Source organism: Loxodonta africana, chromosome 11 (assembly GCF_030014295.1).
Source record: "Loxodonta africana isolate mLoxAfr1 chromosome 11, mLoxAfr1.hap2, whole genome shotgun sequence".
NCBI lineage: Eukaryota > Metazoa > Chordata > Mammalia > Proboscidea > Elephantidae > Loxodonta > Loxodonta africana.
Genome location: NC_087352.1, coordinates 25,717,340 through 25,745,287, shown reverse-complemented (window position 1 = coordinate 25,745,287; position 27,948 = coordinate 25,717,340). Strand labels below are relative to the sequence as shown.

At 42.3% G+C, this 27,948-nt stretch overlaps 1 protein-coding gene across 4 annotated transcripts; it reads right to left on the bottom strand.

Annotated features, from left to right (window-relative positions):
• Positions 1 to 124: 124 nt before the first annotated feature.
• Positions 125 to 26,827, bottom strand: ZNF582 (zinc finger protein 582). 4 transcript variants are annotated; one of them, XM_023543617.2, is made up of 5 exons: positions 26,712 to 26,827; positions 24,470 to 24,558; positions 22,495 to 22,621; positions 21,796 to 21,891; positions 125 to 1,926 (listed from the first exon to the last, which is right to left on the bottom strand). In XM_023543617.2, exons 3-5 carry the CDS (start codon positions 22,526 to 22,528, stop codon positions 614 to 616), a joined length of 1,443 nt encoding a protein of 480 aa, XP_023399385.1. In that variant the 5' UTR covers positions 22,529 to 22,621; positions 24,470 to 24,558; positions 26,712 to 26,827; the 3' UTR covers positions 125 to 613. The 4 variants fall into 4 exon arrangements, with proteins under 4 accessions (XP_023399385.1, XP_010584934.1, XP_023399384.1 ...); XM_010586632.3 differs by having other exon boundaries at positions 26,489 to 26,812; XM_023543616.2 differs by lacking the exon at positions 24,470 to 24,558 and having other exon boundaries at positions 26,489 to 26,812.
• Positions 26,828 to 27,948: the final 1,121 nt, after the last annotated feature.

Sequence of the window (27,948 nt, the reverse complement as noted above, 5' to 3'; positions counted from 1 at the left end):
AGTATCTTTCAGGTTTTCATGTAAATGCATGTACTTAAAGGCTATAAAAATTCTTCTGAGTATTGCTTTGGCTGCACCCCACACCTCTTGGCATGTGAAACACTGTCATTCTTTTCATAACCACGCATGGCAATGGCATGATTTATTTCCTTGTTTGGAACCCTGGTGGCACAGTGGTTAAAAGCTTGGTTGCTAACCAAAAGGTCAGCAGTTTGAATCCACCAGCTGCTCCTTGGAAACCGCACGGGGTAGTTCTACTGTGTCCATTAGGGTCCCTGGTAGTCGACTCAATTGCAGTGGGTTTTTTTTTTTTAATTTCCTCTTCTCCCAAGAGTAATTTGGCTGTTTTGCTTTGTTTTTTTAATTTCCAAGAAAACTAACACTTTGGGCTATTAAAATTATTACAGTGGTTAGAAAAGGTGATTCTCAAATTTCTTGTAGACAAAAATTTTTCCAGCCTTCTTGGCAGTCATGCTCAGACAATTTATATCCATATTTTTTTAATATGTGTTTCATGACTCAGGATAAAGGATAACCTGTGAATGAAGGCATTCTTACTTGCATTACATTCTTCACATCTTTCTCCAAGATGCAGGAGTATGTTATGATGGGCCTAAGCTAATGAGCTTTTCCCGTTACTTCCATTCATATGGTTCCTTGCTAACATAAGTTCTCTGATGATTAGTAAGGGATAAGTGCTAATGGAAGGCTTTTCTACATTTATTATATTCACATGTGTTTCTCCATTACACATTCTCTGATGTTGAACAGTACTTGAATCATGACTTAAGGTCCTTCCACATTTCTTATATTCATAGGGCTTTTCCTCAGTATGAATTACCTGGTGGTGAATCAGTTGTGAGCAGTGACTAAAGGCCTTCCCACATGCCTTACATTCATATGGTTTCTCACCTGTATGAATTCTATAATGAACAGTGAGATGTGAAACCCGTTTGAAGGCCCTACCACATACCTTACATTGGTAGGGTTTCTCCCCCGTGTGAATCCTCTGATGTTGCTTAAGTTGTGAGCTCACCCTAAAGGACTTCTCACATACCTTACATTCATAGGGTTTCTCACCAGTATGAATTCTCTGATGTCGAATAAGAGTTGAGCCCTGGTTAAAGGCTTTCCCACATTCCTTACATTCATAGAGTTTCTTGCCAGTGTGAATAGTCTGATGTTGAATCAACTGAGACCGATGACTAAAGGTCTTCCCACATTCCTTGCATGCATAGGGTTTTTCACCAGTATGAATTCTATAATGTACTTTAAGATGTGAGATCCGATTGAAGGCCTTGCCACATTCCTTACATTGATAGGGTTTCTCACCCGTATGAATCCGCTGATGTTCAATCAGTTGTGAGCTTCGACTAAAGGCCTTTGCACAATCCTTACATTCGTAAGGTTTCTCACCAGTATGAACTCTCTGATGCTGTATGAAATTGGAACCAGAATTGAAGGCCTTTCCACATTCCTTACATTCATAGGGTTTCTTGCCAGAATGAATATTCTCATGTTGAATTAGTCGTGAGCCATATTTAAAGGCCTTCCCACATTCCTTACACTTATAGGGTTTCTCATTAGTATGAATTCCTTGATGATTAATAAAGAATTCCTCTTGCCATTCTTCTCTATATTCATCATATCCATAGGGTTTTTCTCCAGCCTGAATTTTCTGATAAAATGTCAGAGATGTATGGTGGCCAAAAGAAGGGATTTCTTCATGACTGATTATCATTTGAGTAAAATGTCCATCTGCATTTCCCTGTTGTCTGTCAAATTGCCCTCTGTGTTCCCAGTCATCTTGGAAACACTCAAGCCCATAGCTTGTAAGGCTTTCCATGAGCTCCCACCGGGGTGATTCTACTTCATAAACATGTTGCCTTGGAGGTGATACCTTAGTATCAGGCCCAGACGCTAGTCCTGAAAGAGAACAAAAAAAGCAAGTATGTGTTTGTTTTTTCCTTCTCCACAGAAAGGGAACATTAATAGTAAAAATGTCAAAAAAAAAATCTATAAGCTCTCAGATGTGGTTAAGCAATTAGAATTTTGGACAAGTAGAACAGACAAAAAAAGCACTGGTGAAAAACAAGGCTTCAGGAATTGACAGAATGCCAATTGAGATGTTTCAACAAATGCATGCAGTGCTAGAAGTGCTCATTTGTCTAGGCCAAGAAATATGGAAGACAGCTACCTGGCCAACTAACTGGAAGAGATCCATACTTGTGCCCATTCCAAAGAAAGGTGATCCAACAGAATATGGAAATTATCAAATAGTATCATTAATATCAAATGCAGGTAAAATTTTGCTGAAGATAATTTAAAAATGGTGGTAGCAGTACCTCAACAGGGAACTGCCAGAAATTCAAGCTTGATTCAGAAGAGGATGTGGAACAAGGAATTATTATTGCTGATGTCAGATGGATCTTGGCTGAAAGCGGAGAATACCAGAAAGATGCTTGCCTGTGTTTTATTGACAATGCAAAGGCATTCAACTGTGGATCATAACAAATTATGGATAATACTGCAGAAAATGGGAATTCCAGGACACTCAATTGTGCTCATGAGGAACCTGTACATAGATCATGAGGCAGTCGTTCAAACAGAACAAGGGTTTAAAGTCAGGAAAGGTGTACATCAGGGTTATATCCTTTCACCATATTTATTCAATCTGTATGCTGAGGAAATAATCTGAGAAGGTCAACTATATGAAGAACTTGCCATCAGGATTAGAGGAAGACTCATTAACAACCTGCATTATGCAGATGACACAGCCTTGCTAAAAGTGAAGAGGGCTTGAAGCACTTACTGATGAAGATCAAAGACTACAGTCTTCAGTATGGATTGCACCTTAACATAAAGAAAACAAAAATCCTCACAACTGAACCAACAAGCAACATGATAAACAGAGAAAATACTGAAGTTGTCAAGGAGTTCATTTTACTCGGATCCACAGTCAACACCCATGGAAGCAGCAGTCAAGAAACAATGTACTGCAACGGGCAAATCTGATGCAAAAGACTTCTTTAAAGTGTTCAAAAGCAAAGATGTCACTTTGAGAACTAAGATGCACCTGACCCAAGCTATGATATGTATGCTTTTTATTTATAGTTTTTTTTTTATTGTGCTTTAAGTGAAAGTTTACAAATCAAGTCAGTCTCTTATACAAAAACCCATATACATCTTGCTACACGCTCCCAATTACTCTCCCCCTAATGAGACAGCCCGCTCTCCCCCTCTACTCTCTCTTTTTGTGTCCATTTCACCAGCTTCTAACCCCCTCCACCCTCTAATCTCCCCTCCAGGCAGGAGATGCCAACATAGTCTTAAGTGTCCACCTGATCCAAGAAGCTCACTCCTCCCCAGCATCCCTCTCCAACCCATTGTCCAGTCCAATCCATGTCTGAAGAGTTGGCTTCAGGAATGGTTCCTGTCCTGGGGCAACAGAAGGTCTGGGGGCCATGACCACCGGGGTCCTTCTAGTCTCAGTCAGACCATTAAGTCTGGTCTTTTTATCAGAATTTGGGGTCTGCATCCCACTGCTCTCCTGCTCCCTCAGGGGTTCTCTGTTGTGTTCCCTGTCAGGGCAGTCATCGGTTGCAGCCAGGCACCATCTAGTTCTTCTGGTCTCGGGATGATGTATTCTCTGGTTTATGTGGCCCTTTCTGTCTCTTGGGCTCGTAATCGCCTTGTGTCCTTGGTGTTCTTCATTCTCCTTTGATCCAGGTGGGTTGAGACCAATTGATGCATCTTAGATGGCCGCTTGCTAGCGTTTACTGCCCCCCCCCCCGACACTACTCCTCAAAGTGGGATGCAGAATGTTTTCTTAATAGCTTTTATTATGCCAATTGACTTAGATGTTCCCTGAAACCATGATCCCCAAAATCCTGTCCCTGCTACGCTGGCCTTCGAAGCATTCAGTTTATTCAGGAAGCTTCTTTGCTTTTGGTTTAGTCCAATTGTGCTGACCTCCCCGTACTGTGTGTTGTCTTTCCCTTCACCTAAGTAGTTTTTATCTACTATTTAATTAGTAAATACTCCTCTCCCACGCTCCCTCCCTCCCCCCCTCATAACCACAAAAGACTGTTTTTTTCTCAGTTTAAACTGTTTCTCGAGTTCATACATTAGTGGTCTTATATAGTATTTGTCCTTTTGCAACTAATTTCACTCAGCATAATGCCGTCTAGGTTCCTCCATGTTATGAGATGTTTCACAGATTCCTCACTGTTCTTTATCGATGCGTAGTATTCCATTGTGTGAATACACCATAATTTATTTATCCATTCATCCATTGATGGGCACCTCGGTTGCTTCTACCTTTTTGCTATTGCAAACAGTGCTGCAGTAAAAATGGGTGTGCGTGTATCTGTTCATGTAAAGACTCTTATGTCTCTAAGATGTATTCCGAGGATTGGGATTGCTGGGTCATATGGTAGTTCTATTTCTAGTTTTTTAAGGAAGCACCAAATCGATTTCCAAAGTGGTTGTACCATTTTACATTCCCACCAGCAGTGTATGTGTTCCAATCTCTCCACAGCCTCTCCAACATTTATTGTTTTGTGTGTTTTGGATTAATGCCCGCCTTGTTGGAGTGAGATGAAATCTCACTGTAGTTTTTATTTGCATTTCTCTAATGGCTAATGATCGTGAGCATTTCCTCATGTATCTGCTAGCTACCTGAATGTCTTCGTTAGTGAAGTGTCTATTTATATCTTTTGCCCATTTTTAATAGGGTTATTGGTCTTTTTAATGTTGAATTTTTGCAGTATCAGGTAGGTTGTAGAGATCAAGCACTGATCAGAAATGTCATAGCTAAAAACTTTTGCCCAGTCTGTAGGCAGTCTTTTTACTCTTTTGGTGAAGTCTTTGGATGAGCATAGGTGTTTGATTTTTAGGAGCTCCCAGTTACCTAGTTTTTCTTCTGCATTCTCAATAATGTTCTGTATACTGTTTATGCCATGTATTAGGGCTCCTAACATTGTCCCTATTTTTTCTTCCACGATCTTTATCGTTTTAGATTTTACATTTAGGTCTTTGATCCATTTTGAGCTTGTTTTTGTGCTTGCCATGTTATTTTCAATTGCCTCATATGCACTGGAAAGCTGGGCAATGAATAAGGAAGACCAAGGAAAAATTGATACCTTTGAATTATGGTTTGGTGAAGAAAACAATATAACATGGACTACTAGAAGAACAAGGAAGAAGTACAGCCACAGTGCTCCTTGGAAGTGAGGATGGTGAGAGTTTGTCTCCTGTACTTTGAACATGTTATCAGGAGAGACCAGTCCCTCAAGAAGAACATCATGCTTACTAAGGCGGAGGGTCAATGAAAAAGAGGAAGACCCTTGGTGAGATGGATTGACATAGTTAGTGGTGGCTGCAATAATGGGCTCAAAACACAGCAACAATCGTGAGGATGGCGCAGGATCAGACAGTGTTTGTTGTACCTAGGTTGCTATACGTTAGAACTGACTCAGCAACACCTAATGACAACAACAGAACAAAAAGGAAATATAAATGAGATGATGGCAGTAATCAGAGAAGTTCTAAAATGTTAGTGTGGATCTGAACTGTTTTTTTTCTTTAAATGGATTTTTTATGAAATTCTAGAAAAGACTCTAGAGTGCCAGAAAAGCAAATCAAGGATGGTTTGGGGCTTGGAAGTATGAGGGATTGTATGGGAATGAGCACAAAGGACCTTTTCAGGATGATGGAAATATTTTCTATCTTGACTGTAGTGGTGGTTACACATTTGTATAAATTTGTCAATACTCATCAAAATATTACACTTTAAATGGGTACGTTTTATTTAATATGAATTATAACTCAATAAAGTGGATTTCAAAAAATGATGGGGAATTAAGTGGTCGACTGCTAACTGAAAGGCTAGCAGTTCAAACCTACCAGTGGCTTTGTGGGAAAAAGACCTGGTGATCTGCTCCTGTAAAGATTACAGCAAGCAAATGCCATGGGGCAATTCTACTCTATTACATGGGGTTGCCATGAGTCAGAATCAACTCGAAGGCAACTAACAACATCATCATTGGCAATGATATGGACTTAATACTCCAAAGGAATTTCAATTTGAAGCCAGATGGATTTGGAAGACAGTGGCTTATGTAAGTAGTAATATAGGACAGTAAGATGTATTTGCATTTAAAGACTTTAAATCTTCCCTCACATGTAATAATAATAATAATAATAATAATAAAGGAAAGGCAGTCAGACCCATGTCCTGCCTCAGCACTTAGAGAACATGCCGGAGAAGACAATGAGCCAAAGAACAAACTGGTACATATGTTTGCCGGGGCATGTCATGGTATACAGGTAGTACCCAACTGATGACGGGATTCCTTTCTGTCCTAAGTTGGTTCTGACGTAAGTTGAACACCTTTTTTTAGTTTTCACACCCTGCAATGTGGCAGTGTTTTGTACAGTAAATCATAACATGAAACATCTTAAAGTGAACATCTGAGAATGTTAACATCAGCAAATTACACAGTACCACATTGTATGTAGTACATATTATTAGCAATAAGATGTATCAAAAAACAAAACAGATGGTCATAAGGGCGGTTCATTGGAACTTGAATAAGTCATAAATTGGGGACTACCTGTAGTGGCAGCTATTCTTGCATGTCCACTGGAAGTTGTAAAAACACAGCTGCAGTTTTCTCTGATGCTTTCTATCTCTGAGATTTAGCTGAATAACATGACTGCAGCCTGTGTCAACTGAGGAGTCTGTCCTGGACCTTCCCATTGTCTAAAAATGATCTTGAACAAACAAGGGCCTTTTCCCTTTTTTAGAGCATTAGGCCAAAATTTAGTGAGGGTGGCCCCGTCCAGAGCAACAAACTTAATCAAACTGTAAGAAAAAGTTGAATGGTGCATTTGATCCCGATCCCACTAGTACACAGTTTCAGGTTTTACTGCAATCACAATCACCAACCCCATCTGGCTTATAAAGACTCCGTTACAGCTTCAGGGAGCCCTGGTGGCACAGTGGTTAAGCACTTAGGTGCTAATCAAAAAGTTGGTGGTTCAAACCCACCAGCCACTTCGTAGGATAAAGATGTAGTAATCTGCTTCTGTAAAGATTTACAGCCTTGGAAACTCTATGGGGCAGTTCTGCTGTCCCATAGGGTTGCTGTGAGAACTGAATAGATGGCAACAGGTTTTAACAGGTGTCTTAATTATCTAGTGCCGATACAACAAATACCACAAGTGGATAGCTTTAACAAAGAAGAATTTATCCTCTCACAGTCTAGGAGGCTAGAAGTCCAAATTCAGGGTGCCATTTCCAAGGGAAGACTTTTTCTCTCTGTCAGCTCTGGGGGAACGTCCTTGTCATCAGTCTTCACCTGGTCTAGAAACTTCTCAGCACGGGGACCGCAGGCCCAAAGGATGCACTCCCCTCCTGGTTCTTCATTCTACATGGTAGGAGATACCTCTCCTCTCTGCTCCCTTTTACATTTAAAAAGAGATTGGCTCAAGGCACAACCTAATCTTGGAGAATGAGTCCTGTCTCATTAATGTTAACTGCCTTTAATCCTGCCCTATTAACTTTATAAAAAAAATATATGGAAGTAGGATTTATAACACACAGGAAAATCACATCAGATGACAAAGTGGTGGACAATCACATGATACTGGGAATTATGGGCTAGTCAAGTTGACACACATTTTTGGGGGATACGATTCAATCTGTAACAACAGGTTACAGCTTCAGGCAAGGAAACACAGAGAAGAGTGAATGGTGGTTTTGAATATGTTCACAAAGTATCAGACAGGTGGACTTGGAGGACTTTATAAGGCTATGCCTTCTTGGTATGCTGGCATATCAGACCATTATTCACGTTATTACTGGTCAAAGTATTAAGCACAAACTAATAGAATATAAAATGAGTCAATACACTTGACAGCAGCTGACAACAACAGCTACTATGGAAAATGATGAAGAGTCTGAGAAGCATCTTGTGGGAATGATGCTAGCTAGTGCCACTTCAAAAACTTGTGCCACCCAAAAGCAAGGAAGTTTCCTGAATAAACTGAATGCTTCGAAGGCCAGCGTAGCAGGGGCAGGGGTCTGGGGACCATGGTTTCAGGGAACATCTAAGTCAATTGGCATAATAAAAGCTATTAAGAAAACATTCTGCATCCCACTTTGAAGAGTGGTGTCTGGGGTCTTAAACGCTAGCAAGCAGCCATCTAAGATGCATCAATTGGTCTCAACCCACCTGGATCAAAGGAGAATGAAGAACACCAAGGACACAAGGCGATTACGAGCCCAAGAGACAGAAAGGGCCACATAAACCAGAGAATACATCATCCCGAGACCAGAAGAACTAGATGGTGCCTGGCTGCAACCGATGACTGCCCTGACAGGGAACACAACAGAGAACCCCTGAGGGAGCAGGAGAGCAGTGGGATGCAGACCCCAAATTCTGATAAAAAGACCAGACTTAATGGTCTGACTGAGACTAGAAGGATCCCGGTGGTCATGGCCCCCAGACCTTCTGTTGCCCCAGGACAGGAACCATTCCTGAAGCCAACTCTTCAGACATGGATTGGACTGGACAATGGGTTGGAGAGGGATGCTGGGGAGGAGTGAGCTTCTTGGATCAGGTGGACACTTAAGACTATGTTGGCATCTCCTGCCTGGAGGGGAGATTAGAGGGTGGAGGGGGTTAGAAGCTGGTGAAATGGACACAAAAAGAGAGAGTAGAGGGGGAGAGCGGGCTGTCTCATTAGGGGGAGAGTAATTGGGAGCGTGTAGCAAGATGTATATGGGTTTTTGTATAAGAGACTGACTTGATTTGTAAACTTTCACTTAAAGCACAATAAAAATTATAAAAAAAAAAAGAAAAAACTTGTGCCACAACTCTAGCATATCCACACAAAGCTGAAAAAATTGACTATGTGAAGAGGAAACAAGATCCAGATCTTTTTTTCAGACACTATCTTTGGTTGTCCAAGAAAGTTACAGGTCTCTTTACTGTGGTTTAACAACTTCTTTGGTGAGAGATTCCAAACACAACCCTATGGTGACCACCAATGAATTGGTGGGCTATCTGATCAATAGATAGCAACATGTGGCTGCCATCCTATAAAGGAGGAAGACCAAGAGATTATAGTGGATCATCTAATGCCAAAGCCAGCATAGTGAACAGAAGAAAAATAGTTTGGGAACAGGTTGTTAGGTACTGTTGAATCGGTTGTGACTCACAGCAACCCTGTACAACAGAATGAAACGCAGCCTGGTCCTGCGCCATCCGCACAATCCTTGCTAGATTTGAGGTCATGGTTGTAGCCACTGTGTCAATCCATCTCATTGAAAAAAAAATTGAGAGTCTTCTTTTTCACTGACCCTCTACTTTACCCAGCATCACTTCCTTTTCCAGGGACTGGTCCCTCCTGATAACATGTCCAAAGCACGTGAGACGAAGTCTCGCCATTCTCACTTCTAAGGAGCATTCTAGCTGTACGTCTTCCAAGACAGATTTGTTTGTTCTTCTGGCAGTCCATGGCATATTGAATATTCTTTGCCAACACCATAATTCAAAGGCATCAATTCTTCTTGGATCTTCCATATTCACTGTCCAGCTTTTGCAGGCATATGAGGCAACTGAAAATACCATGGCTTGGGAATATGTAACTACACCTAAATTGAAGTTTAGTGGTAGGAATTAAAGTGAAACGATCACACCACATTACTTGGTCTGTTGTTTTGTGTTGTGTGAAATTTGAACCAAACTGGTGGCGTTTCCTTCACAGACACACAAAAACCTCAGCTGCATACAAAGAAATGCCTTTAAAAGTACTCCTTTCTCAAAAATTCTATTTTCTCTACCATGGCCACCTGCAATCGTTGAGTTTTGTTGATTTATGGCAGTTTATAGTGTTGTTTATTGCATAAGCACTTTTCCACCCGTCTAAATAAGAGGGAAGGAGCCCTGGTGGTGCAGTGGTTAAGTGCTCAGCTGCTAACTGACAAGTCAGCGGTTTGAACCCACCAGCCACTCCATGGAAGAAACGTGGCAGTCTGCTTCCATAAAGATTTACAGCCTTGGAAACCCTATGGGGGAGTTCTACTCTGTCCTATAGGGTTGCTGCTATGAGGTGGAATTGACTTGATGGCAGCAGGTTAAATAAAGTGGTAGTTCAGTAGCAGAATTCTCACCTTCAATTCCCTGCCAATGCACCTAAAGTGGAACTACTACCCATCTGTCAGTGGACGCTTATGTGTTGCTATGATGCTGAACACAGACTATGACAGACTAGGAAGAAAGGCCTGGCGATCCACTTTGGAAAATTAGCCAATGAAAACCCTATGGATCACAACAGTCTGATCTGCAGCCGATCATAAGGATAGTGACAGGCTCTTCTGCTCAGACTGTCAAAACTGCAGGGATCTCTTTTGGTTTGATAAAATAGTTCAGGCCTTGGAAGACAGACCTGGTGATGTGCATCTGAAATGTCAGCCCTTGAAAACCCTATGGAGGAGTTCTGCTCTGCACGCATGGGGCTGCCACAAATCAGAACTGACTCCGTGACAACTACCAATATCTAAATTACCAATCTTCTGATCTTCTCACTTCTAGGAAGTGAGCCGAATATGCAAAATGATGCAGGAATGAGCTTAACACAGCAGCACTATTTGTAAAAGCAAAAAACTGTAACAACAATGTTCTACATCCTACTTTGGTAAGTAGTGTCTGTGGTCTTAAAAGCTTGCGAGCGGCCATCTAACTCTATGTAACTATTGGTCTCTTCTAGTCCAGAGCAAAGGAAGAGTGAAGAAAAACTAAAGACTCAAGGGAGCAATTAGTCGAAAGGACTAATGGACCACATGAACTACAGCCTGCACAACCCCGAGACCACAAAACTAGATGGTATTCAGCTACCACTATCAACTGCTCTGACTGGGATTACAACAGAGGGTCCTGGACAGAGAGAAAAATTTAAAACAAAAGATCAAATTCACAAAACAGACCAGACTTACTGATCTTACAGAGACTGGAGGAACCCCCAAGACTCTGACCCCTGAACACTCTTCTAACTCAGAACTGAGGCTACTTCTGAAGTTCACCTTTCAGCCAATGATTAGGCATGCCTACAAGGCAAACCATAATACACGTGAGGAATGTGTTTCTTAGATCCAGCAACTATATGAGACCAAATGGGTAACACCTGCCCAAAAACAAAGGTGAGAAGGTGGGAAGGGACAGAAAAACTGGATGAATGGAACCAGGGAACCTGGGGTAGAAAGGGAAACAGGGAGAGTGCAGACACAATGCAGGGATTGCAAATGTCACAGAACAATCTGTGTATAAATTTTGGAATGAGAAACTACTTTGCTCTATAAACTTTCACTTAAAGCACAATTTAAAAAAAAAAAAAACAAGGTAACCCAAATGTCCATCAGTAGTGAATCAGCTAAATACATTATGGCACACTTATACAACAGAATATTATGCAGCTTAAACAAAAAATGTTAAAGTATCTTTTGACACTGATATAGAAAGATTTCCAAGAGGCACTGTTAAGCGAGGCCGGCGGGGGGGGACGGGACACGACCGTGTCAAACCCTGTGTGGCGTATGCTACCTTTTGTATATTAAAAAACCTGTTGACACTGAGTCGATTCTGACTCATAGCAACCCTATAGGACACACTAGAACTGCCTCATAATGTTTCCAAGACTGTACTCTTTACGGAAGCAAACTGCCACACCTTTCTCCTGCAGAGTGGCTGGTGGGTTCGAACCTCCAACCTTTTGGTTAGCAGCCAAGCACTTAACTGTACCACCAGGGCTCCTTCCTTTTGTATATACAATGGGGAAATTATACACATAAATGAATATGGCTTTGGCTGTAGATGTATATCTCTGGGAGGATGCAAGAAAAGCTAGTAACATGGGCTGCTTCCAGGTAGGAGAACCACCAGATAACCATTGAGTTAGGGCAGCATGCAGAGTTTTTAGTATATGCTTGTTCATAATTTTCAATTACAAGTCACTTGAATGTACTGCCTATTCAAAAAAAAAAAAAAAGGTAAAGAGGTAAATACAATAATGGAGTCTTTCCATGGTGTAAATGGTTAAGCGCATGGCTGCAAACCAAAAGGTTGGCATCTTGAGTCCACTCAGAGGCACCTCAGAAGAAAGGCCGGGCGGTTTACATCTGAAAAATCAGCCACTAAAAACCCTTTGGAGCACAGTTCTACTCTGACACAGATGGGGTTGCCATGAGTTGGAGTCAACACAACAGCAGCTTTTCTTTTAAAATATAACAAAGGTAGCAAGGATAAGTAGGTAATAAAAATGGGCATACAGTTCAGAAAATGACTATCATCTGTGAACAAATAAAGGACAATGTCCACTTTAATTTGTGGTAAACAAACAAAAAGAATAGAAAAAATTATTTTAACTTGATAAATGACTAACCCAAAAAACAAGACTCTCACATTTCTCACATTTCTGGGTCAGTCTGCTATGGACTTCATGTGTGTTCCAACCCCTTGGCTCCCACCTTTCCACTTCTAAGGATGAGTCAGAAATTCACATTTAAAAACCAATCAAATAAACAGTATCACCAGTGAGTTCTGTACTCTTTAAAAAAAAATTATCTACATGAGACTAAACAATCAATAGTTGCCCTAAAGGAAAGATGAGACGGTAAAGGGCGGCAGGGAAAACAAATTAATGGAAATAGAACAACCAGAACAGAAATAATGAGAATGTTGACATATTGTGAAAGATGCAACCTTATGTCACTGAACAATATGTATAGAAACTGTTGAATGGGAGCCTAATTTTCTGTGTAAACTTTCACCAAAAACAAATAAAAAAAGGTGTAAAAATGTGCACAAGAAAGTTATCTTTGACACTGAGGAACTGGGAGACCATCTCACTGTTGTATGGCTACAAACATTTAAAACTGTGCCATATCTTTAAAAATGCACATGATGTTGTTGGGTGCTGTCAAATTGATTTCGACTCATGGTGACCCCATATGACAGAGTAGAACTTCCCTATAGGGTTTCCTAGGCTGTAATATTTATAGAAGATCACCAGGTCTTTCTCCGATGGAGCCACTGGGTGGGTTCAAGTGCTTAACCACTGTACCACCGGGGCTCCTATGCACATGATATGTTCTATTTTTTCTAAGCCTTTTAGAAAAGTTTTATTTTGAGGTGCTCTGGTTGCACAGTGATTAAAGCACTGGGCTGCTAACTGAAATGTTGGCAGTTCACACCCACCGGCTACTGCACAGGAGAAAGAATTTATTTTATTGTGGTAAAATATTACAAAAAATCTTTAGGCCACTTTTAAAATGGAATTTTGAAAACTGAATAGGTACTATGATTGGAAAAACTTAAAAACATTCTCAAAGATAGAATTTGTTAAAGAGAAGGGACACTGCTTCATCCCCTATATTGCAAATGAAGAACCCCTTGCAGTGTGACTTCTGCTGACACTATATAGGTAGTCTGGACTGACTGACGACATATTCAAGTTACGACCAACTGCACTTATGACTGCTCTTTTTTTGTACTTCTTAATATGAGTAATATGTACTACATACAGTGTTGCAGCGGGTAATTTGCTGATGTTACTGTATTCTTGCCAACCCCCAAGGAATAATAAAGATTGGATTTATAGATACGGATAATAAAAGGCAGTAATAATAAAAAAAAAAGGGGGGGGCTGTTTGGCTTACATCAGAACTGACTTACGATGGAGTTGTCAGAATGGAACCCTGTCCTAAATTGGGGACTACCTGTATTGAAAACTGAAAGTCACCAAGGACACAACACACCCTCTGAGCTTTCCATCTTAAAATAGAATCACCACTGCATCTTGGCAGCCAGGTCTGGGGTCCATGGCCCTTGTCATGGACTGAACTGTGTACCCCCAAAATTTGTATTATAAATCCTAACCCCTGTACCTGTGGTTATAATCCCATGGGAATGGGATTTATACAAATACAAATGTGAGAGATATTCAAACTCATAATACAAGAAATGTACATTAGAATTGCATTGAGAAACCATTTTCATCTCTCAGATTGGCCAAAACACACTGTGTTGATCAGGCAGTATTAGTGTAAAGTGTGTCTTAGGTCAATTTCTTTTGAGAAATAAAAAGAGCAGACTCAGCAAGCAACCAGGCAAGCAGAGATGGGGGAAGATAGATGCCACGCCACATGACATCTCCAAGGAACCAACACACACAAGCTAAAATGAGATGAGGCCTTCCCAAGGAGCTGACAGAGACAGAAAGCCTTCCCCTAGAGACTGTGGCCTGAATTTGGACTTCTAGTTTCCTAAACTGTGAGACCACCATGCATCTGTTTGTTGTACTGTGGTGGCTTGTGTGTTGTTGTGATGCTGGGAGCTATGCCAGCAGGGTCATCCATGGTAGACTGGTTTCAGTGGACCTTCTGAACTAAAACAGACTAGGAGAAGGACCTGGTGATCTACTTCTGAAAAAACTGGCTACTGAAAACCTTACCAACAGTAGCAGAACAATGCTGGAAGATGAGCCTCTCAGGTTGGAAGGCACTTACAATATAATTGGGGAAAAGCTGCCTTCTCAAAGTGGAGTCAACCATAATGACACAGATGGAATAAAAAATTCAGGACCCTCATTTGCTGATGTGGCATGACTCAAAATGAGAAGAAACAGCTGCAAACATACATTAGTAATCATAATGTGGAATGTACGAAGTATGAATCAAGAAAAACTTGAAGTTGTCAAAAACGAAATGGAACACTTGAAAATCAACATCCTAGGCATTAGTTGAGCTGAGATAGACTAGTACTGGCCATTCTGAGTCACAAAATCATATACATGGTCTATCTACTATGTCGGGAATGACAAATCGAAGAGGAACAGTGTCACATTCCTCATCAAAAAGAACTAGTTCAAGATCTATCCAGAATTACGATGCTGTCAGAGATAGGATAATATCCATATGTCTACAAGAAAAACCAGTTAATATGACCATTATTCAGATTGACGTACCAATCACTAATGCCAAAGATGAAAAGACTCAGACCAGCTTCTGCAGTCTGAAATTGATTGAATGTGTAATCAAGATGCTTTGATAATTACTGGTGATTGGAATGCAAAAGTTGGAAACAAGAAGGATCCGTGGTTGGAAAATATGACCTTGGTGACAGAAACGATGCTGGGATTGCATGATAGAATTTTGCAAGACCAATGACTTATTCATCGGAAATACCTTTTTCAACAACATAAATGACGACTATACTTATGGACCTCACCAGGTGGAATATACAGGAATCAAACTGACTACCTCTGTGGAAACAGATGATGGAGAAGCTCATTATCATTAGTGAGAAGAAGGCCAGGAGTCAGCTACAGAACAGACCATCAACTGCTCACATGCAAGCTCGAGTTGAAGAAAACTGACACAAGTCCATGAGAGCCAAAATACAACCTTTAGTATATCCCACCTGAATTTAGAGACCATTTCAGAATAGATCTGATGCGCTAGACACTAATGATCGAAGACCAGATGAGCTGTGGGATGACATCAAGGACATACATGAAGAAAGCAAAACGTCATTAAAAAGACAGGGAAGAACGAAAAACCAAAATGGGTATCAGAAGAGACTCCGAAACTTGCTCTTGAATACAGAGTAGTGAAGATGAGTGGAAGAAATGATGAAGTAGAAGAGCTGAACAGAAGATTTCAAAGGGAGGGTTGAGAAGACAAAAGTATTATAATGAAACTGCAAATACCTGGAGTTAGAAAACCAAAAGGAAGAACTCACTCAGCATTTCTCAAGCTGAAAGAACTAAAGGAAAAATTCAAGCCTTCAGTTGCAATACTGAAGGATTCTGAGGGCAAAGTATTGAACAATGCAGGAAGCATCAAAAGAAGATGGAAGGAATACACAGAGTCAGTGTACCAAAAAGAGCTGGTCAACGTTCAACCATTTCAGGAGGTAGCACATGATGAAGAACCGATGGTACTGAAGGAAGAAGTCCAAGCTGCACTGAAGGCACTGGTAAAAAACAAGTCGTCAGGGATTGATGGAATGCCAGCTGAGATGTTTCAACAAACAGATGCAATGCTAGAAGCACATACGCATCTGGAAGACAGCTGCCTGGCCTACTGACTGGAAGAGATCCACATTTGTGCCCATTCCAAAGAAAGGTGATCCAACACAATGTGTAAATTATCAAACAATATCACACGCAAGTAAACTTTTGCTGAAGATAATTTAAAAGTGGTTGCAGCAGGGAAGTGTCAGAAATTCAAGCAGGATTCAGGAGAGAAATGTGAGATATCACTGCTGATGTCTGATGGGTCTTGGCTGAAAGCAAAGAATACCTGATAGATGTTTACCCTTGTTTTCCTGACTATGCAAAAGCATTCAACTGTGTGGATCATAACAAATTATGGATAACATTGTGAAGAATGGGAATTCCAGAACACTTAACTGTACTCATGTGGATCCTGTATATAGACCAAGAAGTCGTCATCCAAACAGAACAAGAGAGAACTGTGTGGTTTAAGATTAGGAAAGGTATGTGTCGGGGCTGTATCCTTTCACCATATTTATTCAATTTGTATGTTAAATAAATAGTCTAAGAAGCTGGACTACTTGAAGAAGAACTGGAAGAAGACTCATTAACCTGTGACATGTAGATGACACAACTCTGCTTGCTGAAAGTTAAGAGGACTTGAAGTACTTACTGATGAAGATCAGAGACTACAGCCTTCAATATGGATTATACTTCAACATAAAGAAAACGTAAATCTTCACAACTGGACCAATAAGCAACATCACGATAAATGGAGAAAATACTGAAGTTGTCAAGGATTTCGTTTTACTTGGATACATAGTCAACTCACAGAAGCAGCAATCAGGAAATCAAATGATGTATGACATTGAACAAATCTGCGAAAAAAAGCATCTTTAAAGTGTAAAAAGCAAAGATGTCACTATGAGGACTAAGGTGCACCTGACCCAAGCCACGGTATTTTCAGTCACCACATACCCGTAAGAAAGCTGGACAATGAATAAGGAAGATGGAAGAATTGATGCATCCGAATTATGGTGTTGGTGAAGAATATTAAATACACCGTGGACTGCCAGAAGAATGAACAAATCCGTCTTGGAAGAAGTACAGCCAGACTGCTCCTTAGAAGCGAGGACAGCGAGACTTCGTCTGATGCACTTTGGACATGTTATCAGGTGGAACCAATCCCTGGAGAAGGACACCATGCTTGGTAAAGCAGAGAGCGAAAAAGAAGACCCTCAACGAGATAGACTGACACAGTGGCTGCAACAATGGGCTCAAACACAGCAACAACTGTGATGATAGTGCAGGACTGGACAATGGTTCGTTCTGTTGTACACAGGGCTGCTATGAATTGGAACTGACTTGACAGCACCTAACGACTACTTTACCAGGTATGACTGCTGGAGGTACCTGTTGCTGTCCAGTCGATTCCAACTCATAGCAACCCTACAGCGCAGAGTAGAACTACCTTAACAGGCTTTTCAAAGGCTGTAATCTTTAAAGAAGCTAATTGCCACATCTTTCTCTCATGGAGTGGCTAGTGGTTTCAAACCACCAACCTTTTGGTTAGCAGCGGAGTGTTTAACCTGTGCACCACCAGGGTTTTTTGGAAAATGACTAAGCGCCACATTTAGACACCACATGTATTTTAGTAGCTGGGGAAACTTATCCAAGGCCAAAAATCAGTGAGTAGGCAGCACTGGAAAGCAACTGGATATACAGCACAACTAAAAGCATTGTTATTAAGGAAAGAGAAGACCTTTTCATTTAAAAGGGAAAGAAGTATGAAAGACGTTGGGGTGATGTGAGATCATTTTGGGAGCTCATGCTGAAGATGTTTTATTGGTCTCTGTAGACATGTTAAGGAGCCCTGGAGGCACAGTGGTTGAGCACTCGTATACTAACTGACATGTTGGCATTCCAAACCAACAGCTGCTCTGGGGGGGAAAGATGTGGCAGTCTGCTCCCGTAAATATTACAGCCTTCGAAACCCTATGGGGCAGTTCTATGGTGTCACATGGGGTCACTATGCATGGGAATTGACTTGATGGCAATGGGGATAGACATGCTGTTGTTGTATGCCATCACGTCGATTTTTAACTCACAGTGACTCCACGTGACAGGGTAGAACTGCCTCATAGGGTTTTCTAGGCTGTAATCTTCATAGGAGCAGATTGCCAGGTCTTTCTTTGGAGCCACTGAGTCAGTGTGGACTGCCAACATTTTGCTTAGCAGGCGAGTGATTAACTCTTGTGCCGCCAGGGCTCCTAGACATAGAGCCTCTCAATTGACACATCCATTCACTTAAATATTTCTTGGGCTTTTACTGTATGTCAATACTGTTTAAGGCAGTGGGGACAGAGGAGGAACAAAATAGGTTACAGAAAAAAAGAAACATTGCCCTTATGGAACTTAAACATTTAGTTGGGGGGTAAGGCAGTTGAAAAAATAAATGAATACATGTCAGGTACTGAGAAGAAATATTAAGCAGGTTATAGAAAAAGGGTGATGAGTGGGAGTGGGGGGAATAACATGGGTTGGTCCTCTCTGATAAGGTGATCTATGAGCAGAGACCTCACTAAGGGAAGGAGACAAGCCACTATGGACCAATTCTCTTCAAGCAGGGTGATTTTATCCCCCAGGGGACATTAGCAATATCTGAAGACTTTTTTGGTCCTTACAACTGAGGGGTGGGCTTGTTACTGGCATCTTATAGGTAGATGCCAGGCATACTGATAAACATCTGTGGGACAAAGATCTTGGTTTGGCCCTTTGACTCTGGTTTCTGAAAATAGTCTGAGCAGTTAAGGTGCTCTTTGTTTTCCAAAATAGCTGGGCAAGTAAGGGCTACACAGGCTCCACACCTGGAGAACTAACTTCAGGAAGAGGGGGGGCCTAACGTAGTCATGCATATTCATTGACTGGATCAATCCTAAGTATGCATTAAGGCCCAAGTCATGCCAATTCATTAAGGTCCCAATGACTAGGGGACCCAGGACACTGGAGCTCTCTCTTTGTTGCCTCCTGCACTGTGAGAACATCTGTGCACAGGAGGGCGAGCACATGTCCCCGAGGACAATGGAAGCCCCATGCTGGGACCTTTCCCAGACCTTGTCTGATGTATCTCTATGCTTGTATCCTTCATGGTTATAATAAATGGGTTGCTGTAAGTATAGGTAATAGTTTCCATATTTCTGTGAGTTATTCTAGGGAATTACTGAACCCAGTGGGGACAGTGAGGACCATCAGAGAGGCTGGCCTTTGCCTATTTGGCAGGGGCAGGCCCAGTGCTGGGTGATTAGGGTCTGAGAGAGTGCCACATGGGTGGCTGGTAACAGAAACATGAAGTGGGAAAGTAGGAATACAAGTTATCTTCACATTTTAGAAATTAGTCTTAACCAAAAAAAAAAAAAAAAACCAAGCCTGTTGCCGTCAAGTCAATTCTAACTCATAGCAACCCTATAGGACAGAGTAGAACTGCCCCATAGGATTTCCAAGGAGTGGCTTGGTGGCTTCAAACTGCTGACCTTTTGTTTAGCGGCTGAGCTCTTAACCATTATTCATGCAACATCTTACAATGCACAGGACGGACCCCACAATAAAGAATATTCAGCTCAAACTGCCAAAGTTGAAAAACTCTAATCCGGAGCAGGAGTAGCCTAGGCAGAGGGGATAGCAAGGAAAAAGGCCCTGAAACCTTTCAGTGATGCTGGAAATGTTCTATTCTGTGCTGCCCAATATGGCAGTCCTCATCCACACATGGCTATGAGCATTTGAAATGTAGCTAGTGGGACTAAGGAATGGGATTTTAAATTTTATTTAATTTTAATTAGAGTTTAAATTTAAAAGCACATGAGGCTACTGGCTTTTGGACAGTGCAGACATAGAGCCTTTTAGGCTATACTGAGTCCCTAGGTGGTGCAAACGGTTAAGGCGCTTGGCTGCTAAGCAAAAAGTTGGAGATTGGAGTCCACTCAGAAGCACTTCATAAGAAAGGCCTGGCAATCTACTTCTGAAAAATCAGCCATTAGAAACGCTATGATACTCATGGGATCTCCATGAATTGGATTTGACTTGGCAGCAACAGGTTAGGCTAGGATATGGATTTTAGATTTTATCTTGACAGAGATGGGAAGCCACTGGCAACTTTAGAGGGGTAATAACCCCTTGTTTACCGTATTTTTATGCAGTGTGTGCATGACATGTTTTTTGCTAACCTTGTAAGCCCCCTCGCTATTTTCCTAAGTGAGTTATGTCACACATTTTATGTGTGGGCATGTTATGTACATGAGCATGTTATTTGAGAAAAAATATGTAAGTTTTGAAAAGATCCACTCGGACTGCTATGTGGAGAATACACTGTAGTAGACAAAAGTGGAAGCTGGGAGACTGGGAGGAGGCTACTGCTTCAGTCCAAGCCAGGGATGATGGTGGAGTGCATGAAGGAGGCAGCAGTGGAGGTGGTGAGAAGTGGTTAAATTTTGGATTATATCTGGAAGTGGAATTAACTGGATTTACTGACAAACTGAATAGGTGTATGTGAGAGAAAAGTCAAGATGCCTCAAGAGTGCTGACTCGAACAAATCGAATAGTCACCTATTATTATGGTGCAGAAGAAAGGAGGGAGAGTAGATTTGTCAGGGAGAATCAGTGACTTCCTTTTTGACTTGTTAAGTTCAAGGTGCCTGTTGGACATCCATGTGGAAATGCTGAAAAGGTAGTTGGAGATACATGAAGATATTAATCTGCACTGTCCAACAGAACTTTCTGTGATGATGGAAATGTTCCATATCTGTGTTGTGCAATACAGTAACCACTTAGCCACAGTGTAGCTACTGAGCATCTGAAATGGGGAAAGAGCAACTGAGATACTAAATTTTTTAATTTATTTAATTTTAATCACCACATGTGGCTAGTGGCACCATATTGGACAGTACAGGTATGGATGGTGTGTATACCATGGTGGTACAGTGGTTAAGCACCTGGCTGCTAACCAAAAGGTCAGTGGATGGTTTGAACCCACCAGGCACCCTGTAAGAGAAAGATGTGGCAGCCTGCTTCTCTAAAGATTACAGCCTTAGAAACCCTATGGGGCAGTTCTACTCTGTCCTACAGGGCTGCTATGAGTGAGAATCCACTCAACGGCAACAGGTTAATGGAGAAGAGGAGTCCCTGGATGGTACAAACAGTTAAGTGTTTGAGTACTAGCTGAAAGGCTGGTGGTTCGAACCCACCCAGAGGTGCCTAGGGATATAGGCCTGGTGATCTGCTTCCAAAAGCTCGCAGCCTTGAAAACCCTGTGGAGCAGTTCTACTCTACAATATGTGGTCTACATGAGTTGGAATCAACATGACAGCAACTAACAACACAACAGTGGAGAAGATTCCTAAGGAATGGAAATAAACAAAGAAAAGAAGAAGCCGAAGTCTGAGTCTTGGGGTGATCCAACATTTGGAGATGAACAAGGTCCACCAAAGGAGGCTAAGGAGTGTTTAATGAGGTCAGTGGAGATCCAAGAGGTAGTGACGACACAAATATACAGAAAGACTTCAGGAAGGAAGGAGCAATTACCTTTGTTAAATGCTGCTGACGCACTGAGGAAAACAATGACTGAGACCTGACCACTGAACCTAGCCACTTTTAGGGAACGTTTTCTAAATCAAAGGTCCTGCTTCTTCATCTGAATTGTTACCTGCAGTGGCTTTCCACTTACGAATATGCCTTACTTACCTGGGCCCTGGCCTCCTTTCGCCACTCTCTCTGCCATCCAGGGCTCTTTTCCTTGCTCCAGGAAGGAGATTATATCAGGTTTGGAAATGGCAAGACCTAGAAATGAGAAAAAAATGTGTCACCCGGTTATGGTGTAGAGGCCCTAGAATTCAGATGCAGGGCCTGGTCATTGAGCAGGAAGGGAGTTGCAGAAAGGGCTAGGGGAAGATGTGAAGACCACCTGAAGGTTGGGAAAGACAGAACTTAAGCCAGGTGGGGCTGGCTGTCTTTTTTTTTTGAATTATTTTATTGTGTTTTCAGTGAAGGTTTACGCAGCAGCTTAGGTTCCATTCAACAATTTCTACAGAAGTTGTTCAGTGATATTGGCTATAATGCATGAACATTCTCAGTTCCATTCTGGTTGTTCCATTTCCATGAATCTAATTTCCCTGCTCCCTTACAATCTCATCTGTGTTTTAAAGTAATTGTTGACTTTTTGGTTTCATATGAGTCAGAACTGACTTGATGGCAAAGAGTTTTTTTTTTGGTCTCACATAGATGATTTTTTTAAGGAACACCGTACTCAGGAGGGGGCTGCCTTTTAACCACTCGAACATGACCAACCAGTCAGGAACTTGAAAGCTACCCAGAAATGAACCAGGAAGAAACAGAGATGCCTCCAAACAGGGAAATCTCCAAACTGAGACCAGATCACCTTACCCAGTGAGACCAGGTTGCTGTACGTCTCCAACATCACGTCTCTGTACAAATCTCTCTGAGCAGGTGCCAGCTGTTCCCATTCTTCTTGGGAGAAGACTATGGCCACATCCCTGAACAATACTGACCCCTGGAACAAGAAGCATGTACATTTTATGTGTATTTTAAGGAAACGTTTTGCAATGGGGTGAGAGGAGATGAAGGAGGTCTTTGTAGGAAAAAGTTGTTCTGAGGAACTTGGCTGGGGCTATAGGTCCCTCATACGAGTTGGTGACAAGAAGGAAATGGGCATAAATAAACTAAACACCAAATCTGTTGCTGTCAAGTCAGTTCTGACTCAAAGTGACCCTACAGGACAGAGAACTGCTCCAGAGGATTTCCAAGGCTGTGATCTTTACAGGAGCAGATTGCCACATCTTTCTCCCACAGAGCAGATGGCGGGTTCTAGCCACCGACCTTGTAGGTTAGCAGCCAAGCACTTAATCACTGCACCACCAGGGTTCCTTATAAATAAAACAGAATGCTGAAATGTTCTTAAACATTCCTTTTTACTACAACTCAAAAGCTCTTGTGCGCAGGTTTGGGATGAAAATAAAAATCCAGCTAAATTAAGTTTTCCTGACCCTAAGCAACAGTGTAATAAAGCATGTTGCATGCTCGGTGTGTGGCAGATAATAAATTCTCTTTTAACATGTGACCTACCATTTCTACCTTCACGAGTAACAACAAAATTGGATGGACTTTCCCCCAAATACTTTACAAACTACCTTAGAACGCATGATTTTCATATCAGTTGAGAATGTCTTGAAGAAGTAGTTGCTGGGTGCCTTCTAGTCAACTTTTGACTCATAGCGACCCCGTGTAACAGAGTAGAACTACCCTATGGAAGCAGATCATCAGGTTTTTCTCCTGAGGAGCCACTGGGTGGGTCTGAACCGCCAAACTTTCAGTTAGCAGGTGAGCGCTTAATCATTGTGCCACCAAGGCTCCTCTTAAAGGTACAGGCTCATCATTATGTCAGAACATATCACAGGCCTTTTTCCATATGAGAAATTGAATGAAGATTGCTGTTATTGGCTTTGTAGTTTTCTGTCATGTGCAATGAATGACTCAACTGTTCTCTTATTTTGATGCAGAGGTTGGATCAGATCTTGTAAAGCCCTTCCAAGCTGTGGTCATCCAGATAGTACACCTTGTCCACCTGGATGATCTTCTCATTTGCTCTCATCTACCATCCCCAGCTCTGCACTTCTGTTGCTTTTAAGCTGGAAAAATGATCCAGATATACACGCTCTGTTCAACCTCACGCCAGACATTAATTCTAGTGTCTGATCTCCCATGGATTCCCAGATAAGCTCCAATCACACATCCAGTCTTAAAATCCTCCCAAAGCAGATCTCACTACACGCTGAAGTTGAGACCAATCAATATGACCTCTGCTTCTTTTCCACATGTGACCCCTCATAAGTATTTCATCTCCATCTCATCAAACTTAGGTTCCACAAGGGGAGCTCTCACTTTCCTACCCAACCCATTGTTGCTGATTCTAACTCATATTGATGCTGTTGGACAGAGTAGAACTTCCCCATGGGGTTCCCAAGGCTGTAATCTTTACAGAAGCAGACTGCCATATCTTCTTCCCGTGGAGCAGCTGGTGGGTTTGAACTGCCAACCTTTAAGTTAGCAGGTGAGTGCTTAACCACTGCGCTACGTGGGTTCTCATTCTCCCACAAGGGCATGGATTTCTGTTCCATCTGGCCTCCTGGCAGGAGACTGAGCCACCAGGAAATACTGAATGCTATACAGAATAAATCTGTGGGCACTAGTCAGAGAAAAGGGGGCTCTTGGAGAAGGCACTAGCTGCCTGGTCCTTTTGCTCCCTAAAATGGGAGCATCTAAGAACCACATTCCTGGGTGGAACCCAAATGGAAAGTTTCAGGATAAGGAAAGCAAAAATTTACATGCTTTTAAAACTCACAAGGGACGTGACTTTTAGAATTTTGAGGGCTGATGAGTCCTCCTCCTGGTTCCTCTCTTGGAGAAGGGCAGAGTTCTGAGATGGCAGAGCTGGGGGAGGAAAGAGCAAACGTAAGAGGCCAGACTTGCCTTGAAGTTCCCAGAATGCCAAGACTAAAACTCCCCACCACCACAAAAATTGGGATTCGGACAAATTGTGATCCTCACCCAACTCCAGGAAATTCACCTCCTTCAAGGCAACAGGGACAGAGTGGCCCTATTCACTCCTATTTCCCTAAATAACCAGAAATTCTGCCTTATTGTTGATAGAAATCTGAAACAGGGATGTACAGACCTGATCCAGTGACTGAGACCACATGTTGTTGTTGTTAGGTACCTTCAAGTCAGCTCAGACTCATAAGTGACTTTATGAAACTACATTGTTATCGTGTGCTGTGAAGTCAATTCCGACTCACAACGACCCTATATGGCAGAAGCAGGCTGCCACATCTTTCTCCCGCAGAGCGGCTGGTGAGTTCGAACCACCAACCTTTTGGTTGGCAGCCGAGCTCTTAACCACTGTGTTACCACAGCTCCATTGAAACTACACTGTGCTCCCCAAACAGAGGATAGTATCCTCAGGTCAGGGAGTATATGGGGCCTCTATGATCTGCATAGGCTTGGTCCAGGAGAAAGTCTTACCAGAGCCTTTTTTTTTTTTTAAACTCTTTAATGTCCAAAATAATGTCAGAATTCTCCCTGGCTCTTTTCCCAACTTCTAAACCCATAAAGGGCTCCACAGCCAATCTAAAGCTTTGAGAACACTACTCTGTAGAACCTGCTTTGAGTTAGCAAATGAGGTAGGAATGCAGGGAATAAATCAGATGTAACAGCCCTGGTGCTCCATTATCATCATAGAACTGTGCCCTTGCATAGAGACGTTAGTGCTCTAAACCGCATGCACATAATGACATCACAGTGTGCTAACCTACATGCACATTTGCTTAAGAAAAGAACCAAAAATTAGTACATAATTGTCCACAAGTACAGATGTAGCTGAATCATTTTTGGAACAGCCATATTATGGAACGCCAAGCACTTTTTCAAAACTGATGTTAGGCAATATTAATTGACAGAGATCTTTACAACTGGATCCTTTGTCCAATGTGAGAACATTAAGCACAAAGAAACCCGCCCATCCACTGGCACACAAGCTAAGAAGAAAAGAAACCAAAAGAGAAAACATCCAAGTATCAAGAGTGATGGCATCTAACCACTTTTTGAGTTCATCAATAAATGAGGTGGTATTTTGTAAAAGGGCTTAGAACAGTGTTTGGCATGTTAAAAATACTTAATTCTAAACAATGTGTAAATGAAATAATTACAAATTTTGTTTAACATTATGTAGTGGGCATCCTTCCTCGTTAAGACCACTGTTTTAAGCGTTATTTGTATTAGCTCTACAAGATTCCATTACAGGGAAAGTCCCTGATTTACTCAACCATTTCCCTATTGTTGGGTGTGGATTTTGAACAAAATTATCTAAAATGTGACAGGAGTAGAGCTGCTCCATAGGGTTTTCTTGGCTGTAATCTTTATGGAAGCATATCACAGGCCTTTCTTCTGAGGTGTAACTGGGTGAGTTCAAACTGCCAACCAGTAGGTTGTTAATCAAGCACAAACCATTTGCACCACCCAAGTGACCTCTTCTAAAGTTGTTGTTGGGTGTCATAGAGTCTATTTCCACTCATAGCTACCCCATATAAGCGAGAAGAACTACCCCATAGGGTTTTCTAGGGTATAACCTCTACGGGAGCAGATCGCCAGATCTTTCTCCCGCAGAGCCACCGCGTGGGTCTGAACCGCCAACCTCTTGGTTTCCAGTTTAGCGCTTAACCTAAGTGGTTCTAAATCTTCTGGAGTCTTGCAGTTACTCGAGAATCTCATGAAACAAAATCCCAGCTAATAAAAAGGACGCATGCAAATGAATGCAAATCTGCATATATTTTCAAGGGGTCAGGGAGGTAACCCTCATACCCACCTAAAGGGTCCATGGGCTCCAGCTATGAGCCTGGACGTAGAAAGGGGGCGCCAGCAAGGCGCGCGCCGCGGGGGCCGACGGGACACGCAGTTCAGCGTCAGAAACGCATCAGAGCAACACTGGCGCCAGACGTCCCGGTTCTTCCCAGGTCCAGACCGGCTCAGCAGCGGCTCCTGACCCCGCACGGACCCTGGAGCGCCTCTCAAGTTCTGGAGCCTCTCACCTGCCGCCTTCTCAAGTCCTACTCCCGGAGCGACTGCGCCCCGGCAGCTCTGAGTGCGATCCCACCTCGGTACCGGCGGACTTGCCGCTTGGAGCCGGAAGATGGCGCAGACGCACAAAGCATTGTCGAGGCTGCGTCGTGATTGGGCCAGCGTCGCAATACCTTCTGGGAAACGTAGTCTCTGAGCGTAAAGGCCTCAGCCAGGGCGAGAGGCGGGATCCCTCGTTGGCACGGGGTGGGCGGGGCTGGGGGAGTATGTGTGCGTGGGTGCGTGAAGGCCGGCAGTGGGTTCTAATTCTTGTCCGAACCCTTCAGAATAGTACAGTGAAACCCGAGCCGGAACTGGATGGTTCTGCCAAGTTTTTCCTGGTCTCACAAGTTTTCCACCTTTGACAGGGTTCAGTCTTACCGCTATCACTCCTTTTAGTGGAAGATAACTTGAGATTTCCTTCTCTGACAGATTTTTGCCTTACGCAGATTCTGGTTTTTCCGTATAAAAGGATATTCTAGAGAAGGAATACTCTATGCCTGCATTAATCTTTTCCCATTTGGAAAAAAATTCAAGCTGAACTTATTTAAGCCAGGGGATGAAATAATTATTGTCATATATACCAGTGTCATTAGGTGACACCGATGTTGTTAGGTGCCGGCAAGTAGATTCTGACTCATAAAGACCCCATGTGGCAGAGTAAAACTGCCCCATAGCAATTCCTAGGCTGTAATCTTTACAGGGAAACCCTGGTGGCATAGGGGTTAAGTGCTATGGCTGTTAACCAAAGAGTTGGCAGTTCGAATCCGCCAGGCGCTCCTTGGAAACTCTATGGGGGCAGTTCTACTCTGTCCTATAGGGTCGCTATGAGGCGGAATCGACTCGACTCGACGGCACTGGGTTTGGGTTTAATCTTTACAGGAGCAGATCACCAGGTCTTTCTCCCCAGGAGCCTCTGGTGGGTTTAAACGACCAATCTTTTGCTTAGCAGCCGAGCACTTAACTGTTGCCACCAAGGCTCCTTGAGTAAAGCATAATTAGTAGGGGAATGAATGAGTAGCTAAGGACTCCCAATAGTGAGAACACACATGATGAATTCCCCAATCTTTGTCCCTTGTGCATATTGACAGAATAGCCTGGAACGACAATTGGCAGAATTGGCCTGGAAGGAGGAATGTAGGGGCAGTCTAAGCTCGGGGGCATTGAATAGAGTAACGGTGAGTCTTCCAATTTTCAGAGACCACAATC